This window comes from Clinocottus analis, unplaced genomic scaffold (assembly GCF_023055335.1).
Source record: "Clinocottus analis isolate CAN_PGR_092001 unplaced genomic scaffold, fCliAna1.0.p SCAF_12, whole genome shotgun sequence".
Classification (NCBI taxonomy): domain Eukaryota; kingdom Metazoa; phylum Chordata; class Actinopteri; order Perciformes; family Cottidae; genus Clinocottus; species Clinocottus analis.
In genome coordinates, this window is record NW_027175843.1 from 6,611,361 (window position 1) to 6,626,129 (window position 14,769).

Sequence of the window (14,769 nt, forward strand, 5' to 3'; positions counted from 1 at the left end):
TGTATCGTAGTCCCATCTCCAACTCCCAGCATGTTTCCTCTGCTGCAGGTGCTGGGATCTGTTCTCTCTGGTAACAAACACATGAATAGTTAATCAGGACACGCCTGTGTAACGGAGTCAGATATACACTTTGTCATTTCTTATTTTCAATGTATTATATCTTATTAGTGTGTGTTATTCAACGACCCTGTTGAGTGTAAGTGGTTTTTATCTTGATGAGTTAATTTATCTATGAGTTAAATCTGTGTCCAGTTTCACTTCTTCAGCGCCTCCTAGGCTTCCGTAGTCCCGTTTTTTCTTCACAGAAGTTCTATTTTGCTAAGGGGAGCTGATGGACCAGAATGCAATGTATGTGTTTTACTGTCTTCTGCAGGAACAAATAAATGCTGGGAATTCATCTGAGACATAAAGGTATCTTTTTTGTCATAAAGACATCAACTTTGCATGCCGTTTCCTCGATTCCTGACTCAAACGTTGGCTCATTTATCGTTTCTTTCATGTGGTAGGTTTCGTTTCAGCAGAAGTGTCCGCCCTCGATGAGATAGAATGTGTTCCGCATCAGTCGACACTGATGTTTTATTCCTCTCTGCGAACCAGCACAGAAAGATATCTTTTACTTCACGATACTTCGAAAAGTCTGTAACACGAACTGCGTTTGAAGAAAGTACGCGGTTATAAATTGAACAGCGAGGACGGAGCGCTGCACTGGGGCGGTGAGTGTTTTACATGTGTGGAAACAATCAGCATCTTTTTACATGTTTTACAGCAATATTTCATTACTTCTGTAACGCAGCTTCGATCCATCTGTAGCTACTTCCTGTATTCCACTAGCAACTTCTAGGTTTCTCTGATTTACGATCTCTTAAGAATATATCTTTTTGTTTTCCACTTTTACATCTATTTAAACATGAGATTTGGATCATTTGTTTTGTGAAAGTACATTTGTATTGTGTGACAGTTTTGTCTTCCTGGTTTTATGTTTGAACCATATTTGACACCCGAGAGCACAATGAGAATTTCAATGACAACATCATAAAAACATGACTAATATACGTAACGGATTTTGTCACTTTTTTTTTAGAGGTGGCACATCTTTACAGATTAGATGAAGACCAGGCTAAGACCAGTGTGAGGCCCTTCATTGTGCTTGAAGTCGTCATAGCGAGTGAACATTAATTATTTGGAGACGGCCCTTTTCACTAAGACTAAGACATAGGTGTCAAACTCATGGCCCTTGGGCCAAATTCGGCCCGCCACGTAATTTTATGTGGCCCTCTACTGCTTGAAAGGCATATGATCGTCTTAAAATTAAAGTCTCTGCTGCTTTACAGTGTACAGTGACTATAGCAGTGTTGGGCCGTGAATTTCCTACCTTTGATTTCCTAACGTCTGAGTCATAGTGTGTTTTGACACCAAACACAGAGCCAAGTATGCAAAAGTTAGCCTCCACGAAAAAACCTAGTTGTCCAAGGTGTGTCCCATGCCACATAAAGTATGTGAGCAGGTATGCCCCATGCCACACCTGCTTACATGTTCTTACTGCTCACAATTAGTTGTTGGAGCGGTTATATTTTTCTCAACTTTAACAAAAAAGCTTTGAAAAAAGTTAATGTAATAACGTGCGTTTGATTTGTTTTTATTCTCTTTTTTATTTTGATCTTTCATGAAGTAAAGTGGGTTTGTTAACACTACATTAAATGGAGTTATGTTGTAATAACAGAGACATTTGCTTACTTATATTTTTACTTCTATATAAATGCATATCCAATATTTTTACACTTGAATAAACAAAAATCAAATGCAAAGACAGTTGTTTAACAATATGTGAGGGAGTCGCTTACAGTGTTACAGTAACAACCGGTCCTTTGAGGGCAACCATAACGCTGATGTGGCCACATGTGAACCTGAGTTGGACTCCCCTGCACCAAGAAATGACATAGACCTGAAGGATAGACGCAAGTGAGGATTTAAATAATTCAAATGGTCTTCATAGTAACAAAGAGTCTCTGACGAGCTCCTAGGGAACCACTTGTCATTTGAATTGGCACAAATATCCGAAGGAACAGGAAGAGGATATGGAGTAAACAGCCAGTGTGAAGAAACAAGCTGCCAGCAGTGTTTCACACAGAATCCTGACTTCGGTTGCAAAGGGGCGGAAAGTTTCCGGTAAATTTCCGGAAACTTTCCACGGGAATTTTGGCTCGGGAATAAAAAAAAAAAAATGTGCCTCAGTTTTTTTGCAAAAGCATATAGCAGGGAACTTAAATGTAGAACAAGACTATGTACGCCGAGCTCAGCTGGACCCTGAATGCAGCTGGTTGGGAACATCGTCTGCCAGAAACATAAACATAAAACTTTTTGTTGTTTTTGACGTCTTTGTCATCAGCGTTGCGTCTGAACCTTTCAGCCCGATGCCTGGAGAGTGTGAGAGCGCCGAGTTGCATAGAGGCCAAGAGCGGTATTGCAGACAGATAGAGATTTCAATTATAGCTGCAACATATTGAAAAAAATAACTGAACGAGTTCATTTTTTGAAGCCATGAACTTAGTTCAAAATTTTAAATTAGGAACTATGAACTGAACTAGTTCATGTAGGTCCAGGAAGAAAGCATTTAGACCTGAAAAGATTCAGGGGAAATCACTAAAAAAATTAATTTGTGTTGGGGGGGTGGTGATCATACGGAATACACCTTTTTTTATTCAACATTCATGTTTTCGTTGTTTGATGAAAGAATAAAGTTCTACTCACAAAACTTCAAAAAGGTCAAAAATGTAATTTTTAAAAGTTGTATTATCACAGCACTATAGTTTAAAAGCGGACAAACCGGAATGGACTTTTTTTTCTTCTTTTTTTAATGGTGTGATTTTGATGCTTGGAATTTAAAAGGAATTTTATTAAGGAATAAAATTTCCAGTTTATTCCTGTTAATTCCCGTATATTCCCGTTTATTCCCGTTAATTCCCGTGGAAAGTTTCCAACTTTGAATATTCCCGGAATTTTGCAACCCTAATCCTGACTGACTGTGCTGGGTTTGGACGTTTAGATAATTAATCTGGTGCACATTGAGAGCACATTTTTAGAAGTTGGATCAATGAAAAACGTTGTGCACTTTACTCAAGTACCATTTAAAGTACTTGTACTTTACTTGTAGTTCCATTTGATGAAACTTTGTATTTTATCAAGTCTGTCTTCACTATATTTGGGTCACTAAGTAGGCAAATTTTCTGATTTGGATTCTTAATTTCAAAATAGAAATGCATTAATAAACTAATTATGCTATATTATTACATAGTATACAGTATAATTATTAATTATGTTAAATTAGCTCTACCTTTACCAGCTGTAACATTAATACATCAATAGTTATATGATAAATATATTATTTGTTATTATTCCATTTTGTAATTATGATTAATTAAATCTTCATATGCATTTCTTCTTTGATACATTCCACACTATTTCATATTTAAGAATGTAAACCATTGATGAAATATTCCATTCCATTATCCAAACTGCTGGTGAAGTCGAGGTAGACTCTGGACAGGTCCCAGTTTACCTCTGGCGACACATAGAGACAGACAACCATTCACGCTTACATTCACACTGCAATACGGCTAAAAAACTCTTCAATTAACCTGAGCTGCATGTCTTTGGACTGTGGGGGGAAGCCGGAGAACCCTCAAGAGAACCCACACTGTCATGGGGAGAACATACAAACTCCACACAGAGGACCACCATATATATATACTTTTATATATATATATATATATATATATATATATATATATATATATATATATATATCTATATATCTATATATATAGATATATATATATATATATATATATATATATATATATATATATATATATATGAAGTTTTCTACCATCATATTCTATTGATGTAATGATTATGATTTTATGAATTATGATTTTATTATGGTGAAGTGACAGTTAGGCTGAGACACAGCTACATTTCCCTGAACAGACATAGTCTGTAGCTTTGACAAGATGGCCTGTTTTAGTGTGCATTTGCTCTGCGTCTCCATGATGGTTCTGCTGAAAGCAGCACTTCCTTCCTTAATAGGGGCAGCGTTAACGGAAGCGACGGCTGTCATGCACAGTTTCCATTCATCAGCATTTATCAGCTCCACAGGGCTGGATTTCACAAGTGTGACTGTCAGGAACAAACCAAGTTGGTTTCCAGTTATGGCGTCTGGTGTGGACACCATAACTATGCCAAATCTGCAGATTTAATCCTCCTGCAGCAAAATTAGTCCACAGCTTCGTGTTGTTCCCTGACTCTCTCCACCACTGCTCCCTTAACAAACTGGCTTGAGTAGACAATGACATAGGAAGATTACGATTAATTGGAGGGGCTATGATGCACGATTTTAAATTCAGATCCAGAAATGTTGGAAACAGTGTAATTTATGCCATACTGGTAATAACCAAATATTTAGTGTCTGGAGCTGTTCCATCGTATTGAATACTAACAAACTCTTCCGTTTATAAATATTTCAAGTATCCAGATATTGATGATGACTATTGCATAAAAGATAGATTGCCTTTTTCGGGGGTAAGATTGGCACAGTTATTTTTATTTTGGGGGTAAGATTGGGACAGTTATTTTTATTTTGTATTCTGATACATATCCTAATTTGCAAAATACAAATAGTAACTAACCTTTTCCAAGTATCACAATATTAAAGTAACATAACTTGATCACTTTCCAATACTTTTTGAGTACCTCAATTCCAAATATGCAAATAACGTCAAGAAATTAAACCTGCAGACATTTTACCATTATTTAGTAAGTAAAGCAGGAAAAGGGATCAACATCTTAGTACAATGTATTTAAGCTGTGAATATAGTTTCATTATCAAAGTACTGGAATCATGGCCAGCCATATCTTTCCACATTAGTTTGCCTTCAGTTATACAATGTTACATTTCATAGAGTATAGGCTATTTATCTGGAGACAGAAAATGGTTTAAAAGTATGTGCCCGACTGTCACTAATAGCTACATTAAAAGTAAATATTAATATGACTATCACCAGATAATTTAATTACTGATGTTAGTAACATTTGTGACTATTTCCTAAATATGCTCAAACATCTGTTTTTTTCACCAATATATTCATATTTATACTTTTTTTTTGCAGTGTTAGTGGTCAAGATTGTGGCAAAGTGAGCCAGCTTTCTTGGATGATCAGGAGAAATAAAGGTAAAGCTGAAATCTATGACATTTTGTGTTTTATGTGCTACCACTACATTGTCTAGTCCTCCATTGTGAATTTATCATTTTAAATTGTTTCTTTAGCGTCAGTGATCTATGTTTGAGAAGGAGGAGCGAATGCGATCATGGCAGAGCGAGGCGAAGAGAAGGTAAATAACAGTTCAAACAAACACTAAACTAATAAATGTGCACTATATTGAGTTGGAAATTAGGAAAAATAATGGCACTTTGTATTTTAGAGTCAGAAGGAGGATCTGCCGCCTGACATCAAGGATTGGAGTAAACATCAAGTGAGAGAATGGACTCTTACGTTGGATGATGTAGATGACTGTGTTGCAGACATACTTTTACAGCATGATATTAATGGGCCTAGTCTTTTGCTTTTAGATACAGATGACTTTAAAAAAATCGGTGTCAATTTTGGACCAGCAAAACTTATCATTCATGCAAGACATGAGGTTGTGAAATTGAAGAAAGAAGAACTTGTTGCCTCAAAACATCTGCCAAGAGGACCATGCAAGCCCTATCCCTTCTGTAAGTACAATGATACATATAGATACATGGAAAACGACATTCTTGATCCTACGGAATCAGGCGCCTCAGACTTAATTGAACCCTGCCACGAGTATAAAGCTTTTAACAATACAACAGATGAAGCTACAATGACCAGGTTAACTGAAGAGGTTATCCGCTTTGCAGCTGCCTGCATGAACAGCCGCACCAATGGCACCATTCATTTTGGAATAGGGGATAAACCGCACGGTCAAGTGTTAGGAGTGGTTGTTAAAGACAGAGAGGCTTATGCAAGGAAAATACACTCTGCCATTCATTACTTTGAGCATAAACACAAACAGACTGCTCATAGTTGCATCAAACCTCCTAGATTTGTTGGGGTTCTCAACAGGAATGAGACATCATCCGACAAATATGTGATAGAAGTGGACATAGTCCCTGACTCTACTTTGTGTGAAGAAAACATCTATCACATCATCAACATGGACACCAAAAAAGGCAATAAAAAAGTAAAAGGTAAAGAAACAAGACAATTCTTTGTCCGAGACGGTAGTAGCAGCAGAGATCTCCTCGCGCCAACCACATTTGCCAAACCAATGGTAGAGTACAACCAGTTTGTTGCCGGTAATGCACAGCGAGCACAACTCCGAAAACAAGCTGAAGAGAAGCACCTCAATGTGATAAAAAGCAGTACTCAGGGCTCCAGATTGAGTCAGATGATAACTGGTAAAACTCTCTCTTTAGATAAGTCACACTTTGAGCGGTATGTGATAGTAACTAACAAATCACATCCTACCCACTTGGAATCATTAGGATTTCTTGTGGAGCTCAACCCAATAGCTGTTTTGGACTTTGATCCAGAATCAGCTCAAAATGGGTTACAATGTCGCTTTCAACAACACAGCCCAGTCAATGACCATTTACCAGTGCAGTACAAAATCGCAGAAGGAGTTGAGGACATTGCAAAGAAGTTAAAATTAACTCGAACCACCAGCTGGGTATTCTGCAATGGAGGGATTGAGGATGAGGCACCCTCAGATATAGACAAGTGGTTGGTGGAAAAGGGGTCCTCCATTCGAGATGTGGTTTCGTTTTTGTGTCGGAAAGATGTCCTACCAAACAAGAGATTCCTCGTAATTTTCCTACTCTGGTCAACAGTGAGTGACAGTATGGACCCTCTTGTTAAGACTTTCAGTATGTTCTATCAGGAGCTCAGAGGCACAGAGCAGATACTTTGTATATGCGACAATAGACAAGCATTTACCTCCTGGAAAGACCTAGTTGATGCTCAGTGTAGAATCAACATTGCTCATAGATGCATATATGAGCTCAGTTTTACTGAAGTCAACGGCACTATCCTTAGTCTTTGGTCAAAAAAACGTCGATCCAGCCGTTTCCTACCATGTGGCGGAGGAAGTAAGGTGCTTCTTGAGAAGAAAGTGGAGCGTGCCCTGAATACCTTGGAGGTACTATGTGTGAACCAATGTGAAGGCGGAAACCAGGACCAAATTGTCCTCGAGGAGAACTTCTACAGAGGAGGAAAAGTGTCATGGTGGAATTTCTACTTTTCTGAACAGCCTGGATCTTCACCATTTATCAAACGAGACAAGTTTGACTTCATCATAAACACAGTCATACCAGATTTGGGCAACCTGGGAAAAGCCTGCGTGTTGTTCAACCTCATGCATTTACCCGGGTGTGGTGGAACAACTTTGGCCATGCATACGTTATGGGCTCTTCGGAAGAAATTCCGCTGTGCTGTCCTCAGAGACATCAATGCTGACCTTGCTGAAGTTGCTAATCAAGTCGTCAAACTTTTATTGTATGACCATGAGGAGCAATTACCACGCGTCCCTGTTTTGCTGATGATAGATGACCTTGATGATAAGGAAAAAGTATTTGACTTGCAGCGGGCCATTGATGAAGAATGTACGAAGAAAAACATTCCGTCTAAGTCTGCACAGGTAATTCTACTGAACTGCATGAGGTCAGAGTCCTCTGGAAAGACTGAACAAACCGAGGAGACAGTATTCATTGGAAACACTCTCTCTGAGACAGAGCAGAAACTGTTTGAGGAAAAACTTGTTGAAATAGAGAAAACACACAAGAATGCCGACACGTTCTATGGATTCATGATCATGAAAAAGAACTTTAAGCCAGAGTATGTTGAGGGTGTGGCCCGCAACACCCTGAAGAGCTTCAACATAAAACAGAAACATGCACAACTCCTCGCTGTTTTAGTTCTGTTGAATGTATACTGCAAGGGTGCCTCTCTCTCCGTCTCTCTGTGTGAGGAATTTCTTGGTCTTCAACCAAAACCAGTCTGTGGAACCATCAAGGTCGAAGAAGGATTTGAGAAATTTTCCACTTTGATTGCCACCTGCTCAGTTGAGGGTAAAGTAGTTTTCAAAGCAGTGAAAATGATCCATTCAAGTATTGCAAGTCACTGTTTGGAGGAACTTACCACAACTCACAATGTGAACAGAGCTGACATTACTGACCTTCTGCTGACCACAGACAAGCTTTATGAGAGCACACAAGGCAAAGACCAACTCCTGCAAGACGTGCGCCACATTTTAGTGAAGAGACATTATTCTGAGGATGAATGTAAGTTTTCTCCACTAATTCAACACATTGCAAGTGAAACTCCAGGACTGGAAGAGATGGTGCTACAAAATGCATCAAAAAGATTTGAGAAAGATGCAGTTGTCTCTCAGTTACTAGCCAGGTACTATTACCTAAAAAAGAAGGATTTCTCAGCAGCAGAAGATTGGGCATCGAAAGCAAGAGCTCTTTCCAGAGACAGCTCATATTTCGCCGACACCTCAGCACAAGTTGTCAAGCATGAGCTCAAGAATGCCATTGAAAACTGCAAGGAAGAACCTCTAAGTCCTGAAAAATTGGACATGTTACTCAAAATGGCTCAGTCGGCGATAGTTGCATTCCAGGAAACACAGAGCCTTGCAAAGAAGGAGTCAAGCCAGCAAGTTTGCCCTTTTAATACAGCCGGGTGCCTGGGGGAAATTCAGGTTGGAGAACTTGTCATTAAAGTGCTATCCAAAACCCCCATATTTTCTTCTGAAAATGTCCGCCATGACATAATGAGTGAGGTTCTCTCTGGAGTTTTGGAACTTCAGGCTGTAGAGCGAAATGATAAACGGCGCAACAAAAACACACAGTACTACAAAATCCTCAAACAGTTTGAGGATGTACTCTGCAACCTCAAATGTAGGATGAAGATTAACTTTGACTTCCTTGACAATTTTTATGTGAACTTGGGCTCCAGATCAGGAATGAAAGACAGTCGTGAGGAAAGAATGAAAAATGAGCTTTTCAGATGCTTCATGGACTACGCAAAGCTTTTCTGCAAGACTGATTCTGCAGCTCTCTTGAGGAATAAAACCATGAACCACAAGCTGGAACTACACAAGGCCAAACAGTTCCTGGAGATGAAAAAAGCTGATACCTTTTTTGGGATTTTGAATTGTCTCTCAAACAACATCTCACCTGAAATAATGAAGATCGCCAAACTCTCTGCTTTGGTTTGCGCACCTGAACATAAGCCAACTGTTAAGGAGAGAATCAACTTCATCTATGTCAATGTTGTGTTGAGTTGTATCAAACTGGCATCAACACACATTGCGCCCTACCCAAGACTAATTGAACTCCTTTTCAAAGTTCTGCGTGAGCAAATCCCATTAAATGAAAACTTGCCACTGCACTTCATTGCAGTTGCACTGTTGTGGCCACGGCAGCACTGTCCAGATGGGCTTCCACCGACAAATCTGCGGACGCACATCTCACAGATGAGGACCTCTTATCACATGGTGATGAAGGACGTGTACAATGGCAAATGGCCCATTGTCCATTTCATCCTGGGAAAGAAGCAGGGCTATGAGCGGCTGGTACCCTTAGAGGAAATCAAGAGGTGCATCAGGACTGGGCAGGAAGAGTTCACCTTAATGTGGGAAAATGGAACAATATGGAAAGACCAGAAGGTGCAGGAGCGCCTTTGTCGGGTCACTGGCCAGGTGATGAACAAGTTCATTCTGGCAGATACATGTGACCCACGTCTGAAGTTGGAAATCACCCCAATGTTTCAAAGTCAGCTTAGTGGGCATGCCCAGCAGTCTAAAGTGTCATTCTTTGTTGGTTTCTCGATCAGAGGCCCTGTTGCACTCGACATTAAGTGAACTTTCAAAGCAACCTGTTCCAACATACTGTAGCTTTAAGCTAATCATTGTGGCTCCATCGGTGTGATACACACTGGTGTACTTTAAAAATGCGGTGGAGTTGTGTAAATAATGAATATAACACAATGTTATGTTTCTGTGTGGATCCCTGCATGATATTATTGATATCGTGTGCATGTGAGTGTTTCTCACTGACTAGCTAGCTCATGCTCTCTGCACTGCTCTTATACTGTATGGATTGCTAGCAGTGTTAGCGCCATTAGCGCCATGTTGAGGATGGATAGGACGTAAAAGAAGTGCTGATAATCTCAACAAAAACAAATGTTGATTCTACTAAAATATATTAACTACTTTTACCTTTTGTCATGTTCTCTTTTCACTAAAAATATGTGTTGAACAGCAACTTCATAGTGTTGTTCCATGAAATTAAATAATCTGCATCATACATTTTAACATTATGTTTACTTTTGAATAAAAATGGTGTGCTTTAACAACTATGTAAGAATTTACTTTAATAACCTTTGAAACAATGTTTTGCTTTTGAATATTGAAATGTATTTCTTTATTGTGTTTGTCCTAAACTGATGTTTGAGATAAAATATGTTTGACTCTTTATCATTATGTGTTATGATGCGTTGATCATGTGTTGTTTAAACAGCTTTTTTTGCATACCATGAAAAACAATAATGTTGATTTTTGAGATACCTTTTTAATAAAGATGAACTGTAACATGACCACGTAAGAAGTTTCTTAAATTGCACTGCACCATGTGCCTAGTAAAAATACCACACACAAATGAATATACAGTATGTACTACAGTACTTAATTGTCAAGTTTCTGTACCTGTAGCTCACACAAGATGGCGCCCCAAGCTCAGACGATAAAACCTTTGTGTTCTACACAGGTGCCATCATACAACTTCAGCAAAACAATAGTTGCCTTCAGACCAATAGATAAAATGAGGATATCAAAGGGAAAAAATCAATTTCAATCTAATTTTGTTCCCCTATCACTTAAAAAGTAGCCCTGCATTAAGGGAACAAAATAGTAATACACTACTCTTATGCAATCTATTTACATTTATGTCATATGAAGACCAACATGTACATGAAGACCAACATTTATATTCAGACCAAAGGCTGAGATGCAAAAAGCTGTTGACAGTTTAAGGTGCACAGCAACAATAGACAGATGGTTAGAGGTGAACTTGAAGGTGGAGGAGGAGGATGGTGCGTCCCTGTGGCACGCAATGGAGTCGCAGGGTCACTAAACAGGAGATTTCCCACCTCCCTGGTTGATGGACTGACTTTCTGTGTCATCTGAAGTTAAAATGGTTATAAAGGGGTATTTTCTGTTTCTCGCTCAGCCGTTTCTATGGACAAACTGGCCTGCACAAGCTCTTGCAGGATTGCTGCAGATGCTGTGTTGCCATGTGGGTCTTGATGATTAGCAAGGTGTGAAGCCTGTTACTGAATATGTATGTTTTGCTTTCTGGCCTTTGTGAGCGCAGGTTCTCCGCCTCAGGAGACGGGCCTAGTCTGTGTCACATTGATGTCAGAGCAGCAGATGGCTCAACAAGTGACAAACATCTGTACGAGATCGTATGCCTACATTCCAGGAGAGAAAGCATCTGTTCAGTTGTAATATCTTTTGTCACATCAAATTCCATGATCACGATCCATGATCCATGATACACACACTCTTCATTATGTTAAGATAATGAAGATACGTTTACACGTACAAGCAGTATTATTGGCCAAGTATCTCCATGCTGCTTCATCTGGAAGACGTGGTTTGGCATGTTTACACAATGGCACTAAAACAAGCTAATTTGGTCATTAGTTAGTAACAGTGTTTCTGTCTCTGCTGTGTCAGTCAAGATGAACTGAGTCAGATGTTAGTCCTTAATATAGGTGGCACTGCACAACACATGGCTGAAAGCAATCTTCTGAGGGTCATTTTCTGGGGGTCAAAGGTCATTCGGTGGTAAGTGTGTCCTTCCTATAGCATATTGCAGTGAAAGGGAGCTGTGGATACCAAACAGGTGTAGAGTGAGGAGAAGACAGGGATGCCATTTCAGTGCTCAAAGGAGGAATGAAGGCTGACCACCTGAGTAGCTTATGAATGTACCGTTCGTGATTGGCGTCGGTCAGTTAACAGTGTCACCGCCACCCACACAACCTGAAACCTGCACCTCTGGCATACAGGGTCAACAAGGTCCAAGTGACCGAGTGAAACTTGATGCGCCTGCTTATCCCTGTCAGGAGTGGCAGGAATACTACATCTTCATTATGTAGGGGTTGGTAAAGTGGAGCCAGCCTGCTGTGTCCCTGCGGCGGATACATTCTCATTGGAGAATGTGTTAGAGAAGCGAGTGATAGTTAAGAAATAAGTGAAAGTTTTGGGAATAGAAAATCCAGTCACTGCAAAGTACAGTAAATTAAAAAGAGATTCACATTTTCAAATCCAAAAGCAATTATTTAAAGAATCAAGTTCCTGATATTATTAATACTGTATGTTGAATGTACTTTATGCATGGGCTTGGGAGAAAGTTCAGTACAAGGTCATTTCATTAGTTGTAATTAAAAATGTGACATGTACGCTGTACAAAATGTGGCCTGTAAGGGTTGAAGTGATTTTGACACACTATTTCCTGCAGAGAGCGCATCAGAGCTGTGCACCACCGCTCTCAGCTCACAGTCAGGGCTGACTAGGCCCTTTGTTGCGGGAAGAAATAAAAATAAAAATGATCTTCACTCTCTCTCTCTCTCTCTCTGTCTGTCTGTCTGTCTCTCTCTCTCTCTCTTTCTCTCTCTCTCTCTCTCTCTCTCTCTCTCTCTCTCTCTTTCTCTCTTTCTGTCACTCTTTCTTTGGCTCTTCCTTTTTTGTACAATTTTTGACAAACTGAAAAAGCATGTGTGTTCCTTCAGTGGTCAGTGGGGATGAAAATGATCCTGATCATCTTGCGCCAATCTGCCATGAAGTGCAGCTGTTCAACCGACTTTAACACATCTGTGCAAAGCTGAGCCGGCTGAAAATTGGAAGAAAAACTTAAAGTCAGCTATGCCATCCAAGATTTTGACTTTGCAAACATTGTTCCAATTCATGGTATTTCAACGTAGCAGAGTGGAATAAACATGTCTGTAACATGTTTTTACATAGTTTCAATATTATACTTGCTTTTATGATTGTCATGCTTTTTCAGCTTGATCGTAATAATTAAAACATTTAATAAATGGATCTGTCGGAGAGTTTTCCCACAATCCCCTGGGCAGTGGTTCTCATAGAGCCTAAAATACATGACCCTGTTGACCTTCTCCCAAAAGTCGACTACCACCCAACCCAACCTCCCAACTCTGTCTGCTAGCTTTGAATTATAACCTTTGCACACTGGCGGGAGCACAATGTGACGATTGTGATTGTATTTTAATTCTGATGGTGGAGTGAAAAAAGATAGCTTCCTCTGAGAATGGGCTAGATTTATGGGCCCTGTCCTGGCCGCCGGCCCCACATCCTCTCTGATCTGCTTTTACTCCGACGACCCCTCGACCCTCGGGGGTCATTAGAGAGGCCCCGAATGGTCCGGCTGGCTGCCAGCCCACCTCACGCTGCTTGTTTTCCAATCAAATCACTATATTTAACGGGGACACGAGCCCAGGGCCAAGTCCAAACAGACATCTGTTTGAAATTGTTCCTCGCAATTATTTCACACAGAAGTTCCTCCTCCGCACCCCTTCCGCTCTCCTCGCCCCCACTTTGCTCTTTTGTTTGTTGTTGTTTTTTGTTTTTTTTTCAGCAAAACCTCCCCCTCTGGATTGCTAATGGACAGAAATGCGAGGGTGAGAGGGGTTTTGGAGTTGAAAAGTGTGGTGGTGGCATGGCTCTGGCTGGTTCCGCTGTCACAGAGATGCGCAGCCAGGAGGAGAATAGGAAAACCAGCGGTGAGCTTGTTGATTCAACACAAAGGTTTTCCCTCTGAACACGAAACAGCTTTTACACACAGGGGCCCTTTGCTGCTGCCAGCTCCCATGATGCCTCCCTCCAGACCCTCTGTCAGGGTCTTTCATAGCCTGGTGGCAGCATAGATTTATCAACAAGGTACATGTGAAAGAGGGAAATTCAACTATTATTGTGATTAATGGTTAGGTTTGTTTTACTTTTTTAGAAAGACAAAGGAGGACTGGAAGTTGATTTGCTCCTGGTCTTCCTTACAAAGATATTGTGTTTTGTGTGTGTAAAAAACATGCATTGCATTCTTATGCATTTAAAGGACTATCATCCTTATTACCCCCCTAGATTACTGGCTTAGTACCAAAAGGCCTCGCATCCTCTGAGACTTTGTTTGCACAGTGGACTTAGAAGAAAAGGCCGTCATCCACTCATAAGGCGGTTTTGCGGCTGTAGAACAAGTTGAGGCCACAATAAGTGTTTTAAAAGGACTAAAAATCTACAGCCATGCTCGTGGCTCTGTAAAGCTTCAGCAAGCTAAATGCTCAAATTAGCACTATCACAAAGTTATTTGTTGTAAAAGCTTAAAAATGGAAGCCAGGGTTTGTTAAAGTTAAAGTACCTCCTGGAGTTACTGCTCCAAGTTTTGTTTAAAATCTGACTGTTCTGTTTTTTCAGAAAAGTAAAAGCTTCAAGACGTAAAAAACACAGCACACTTTAATTGCTTCAGATGGTGGCCAGAGTGAGAACATGTTTTTGTGGAAATCAATCGTTCACTCATGTTTTTTTCTTTACAGTTCTGTCAGGTCTGCTCGATACAGTCTGTCGGTATTGTGAAGTATTTGAAGTACAATAGTGATACAAAAGTGTTCAGTT

The 14,769-nt window shown here is 39.9% G+C and overlaps 1 protein-coding gene across 2 annotated transcripts; it reads left to right on the forward strand.

Annotated features, from left to right (window-relative positions):
• Positions 1-329: 329 nt before the first annotated feature.
• LOC137783285 (sterile alpha motif domain-containing protein 9-like) lies at positions 330-10,419 on the forward strand. Of its 2 annotated transcripts, none has more exons than XM_068573104.1 (4): positions 330-411; positions 5,166-5,227; positions 5,324-5,388; positions 5,479-10,419. In XM_068573104.1, exons 3-4 carry the CDS (start codon positions 5,365-5,367, stop codon positions 9,943-9,945), a joined length of 4,491 nt encoding a protein of 1,496 aa, XP_068429205.1. In that variant the 5' UTR covers positions 330-411; positions 5,166-5,227; positions 5,324-5,364; the 3' UTR covers positions 9,946-10,419. The 2 variants fall into 2 exon arrangements, with proteins under 2 accessions (XP_068429205.1, XP_068429203.1); XM_068573102.1 differs by lacking the exon at positions 330-411 and adding an exon at positions 594-713.
• Positions 10,420-14,769: the final 4,350 nt, after the last annotated feature.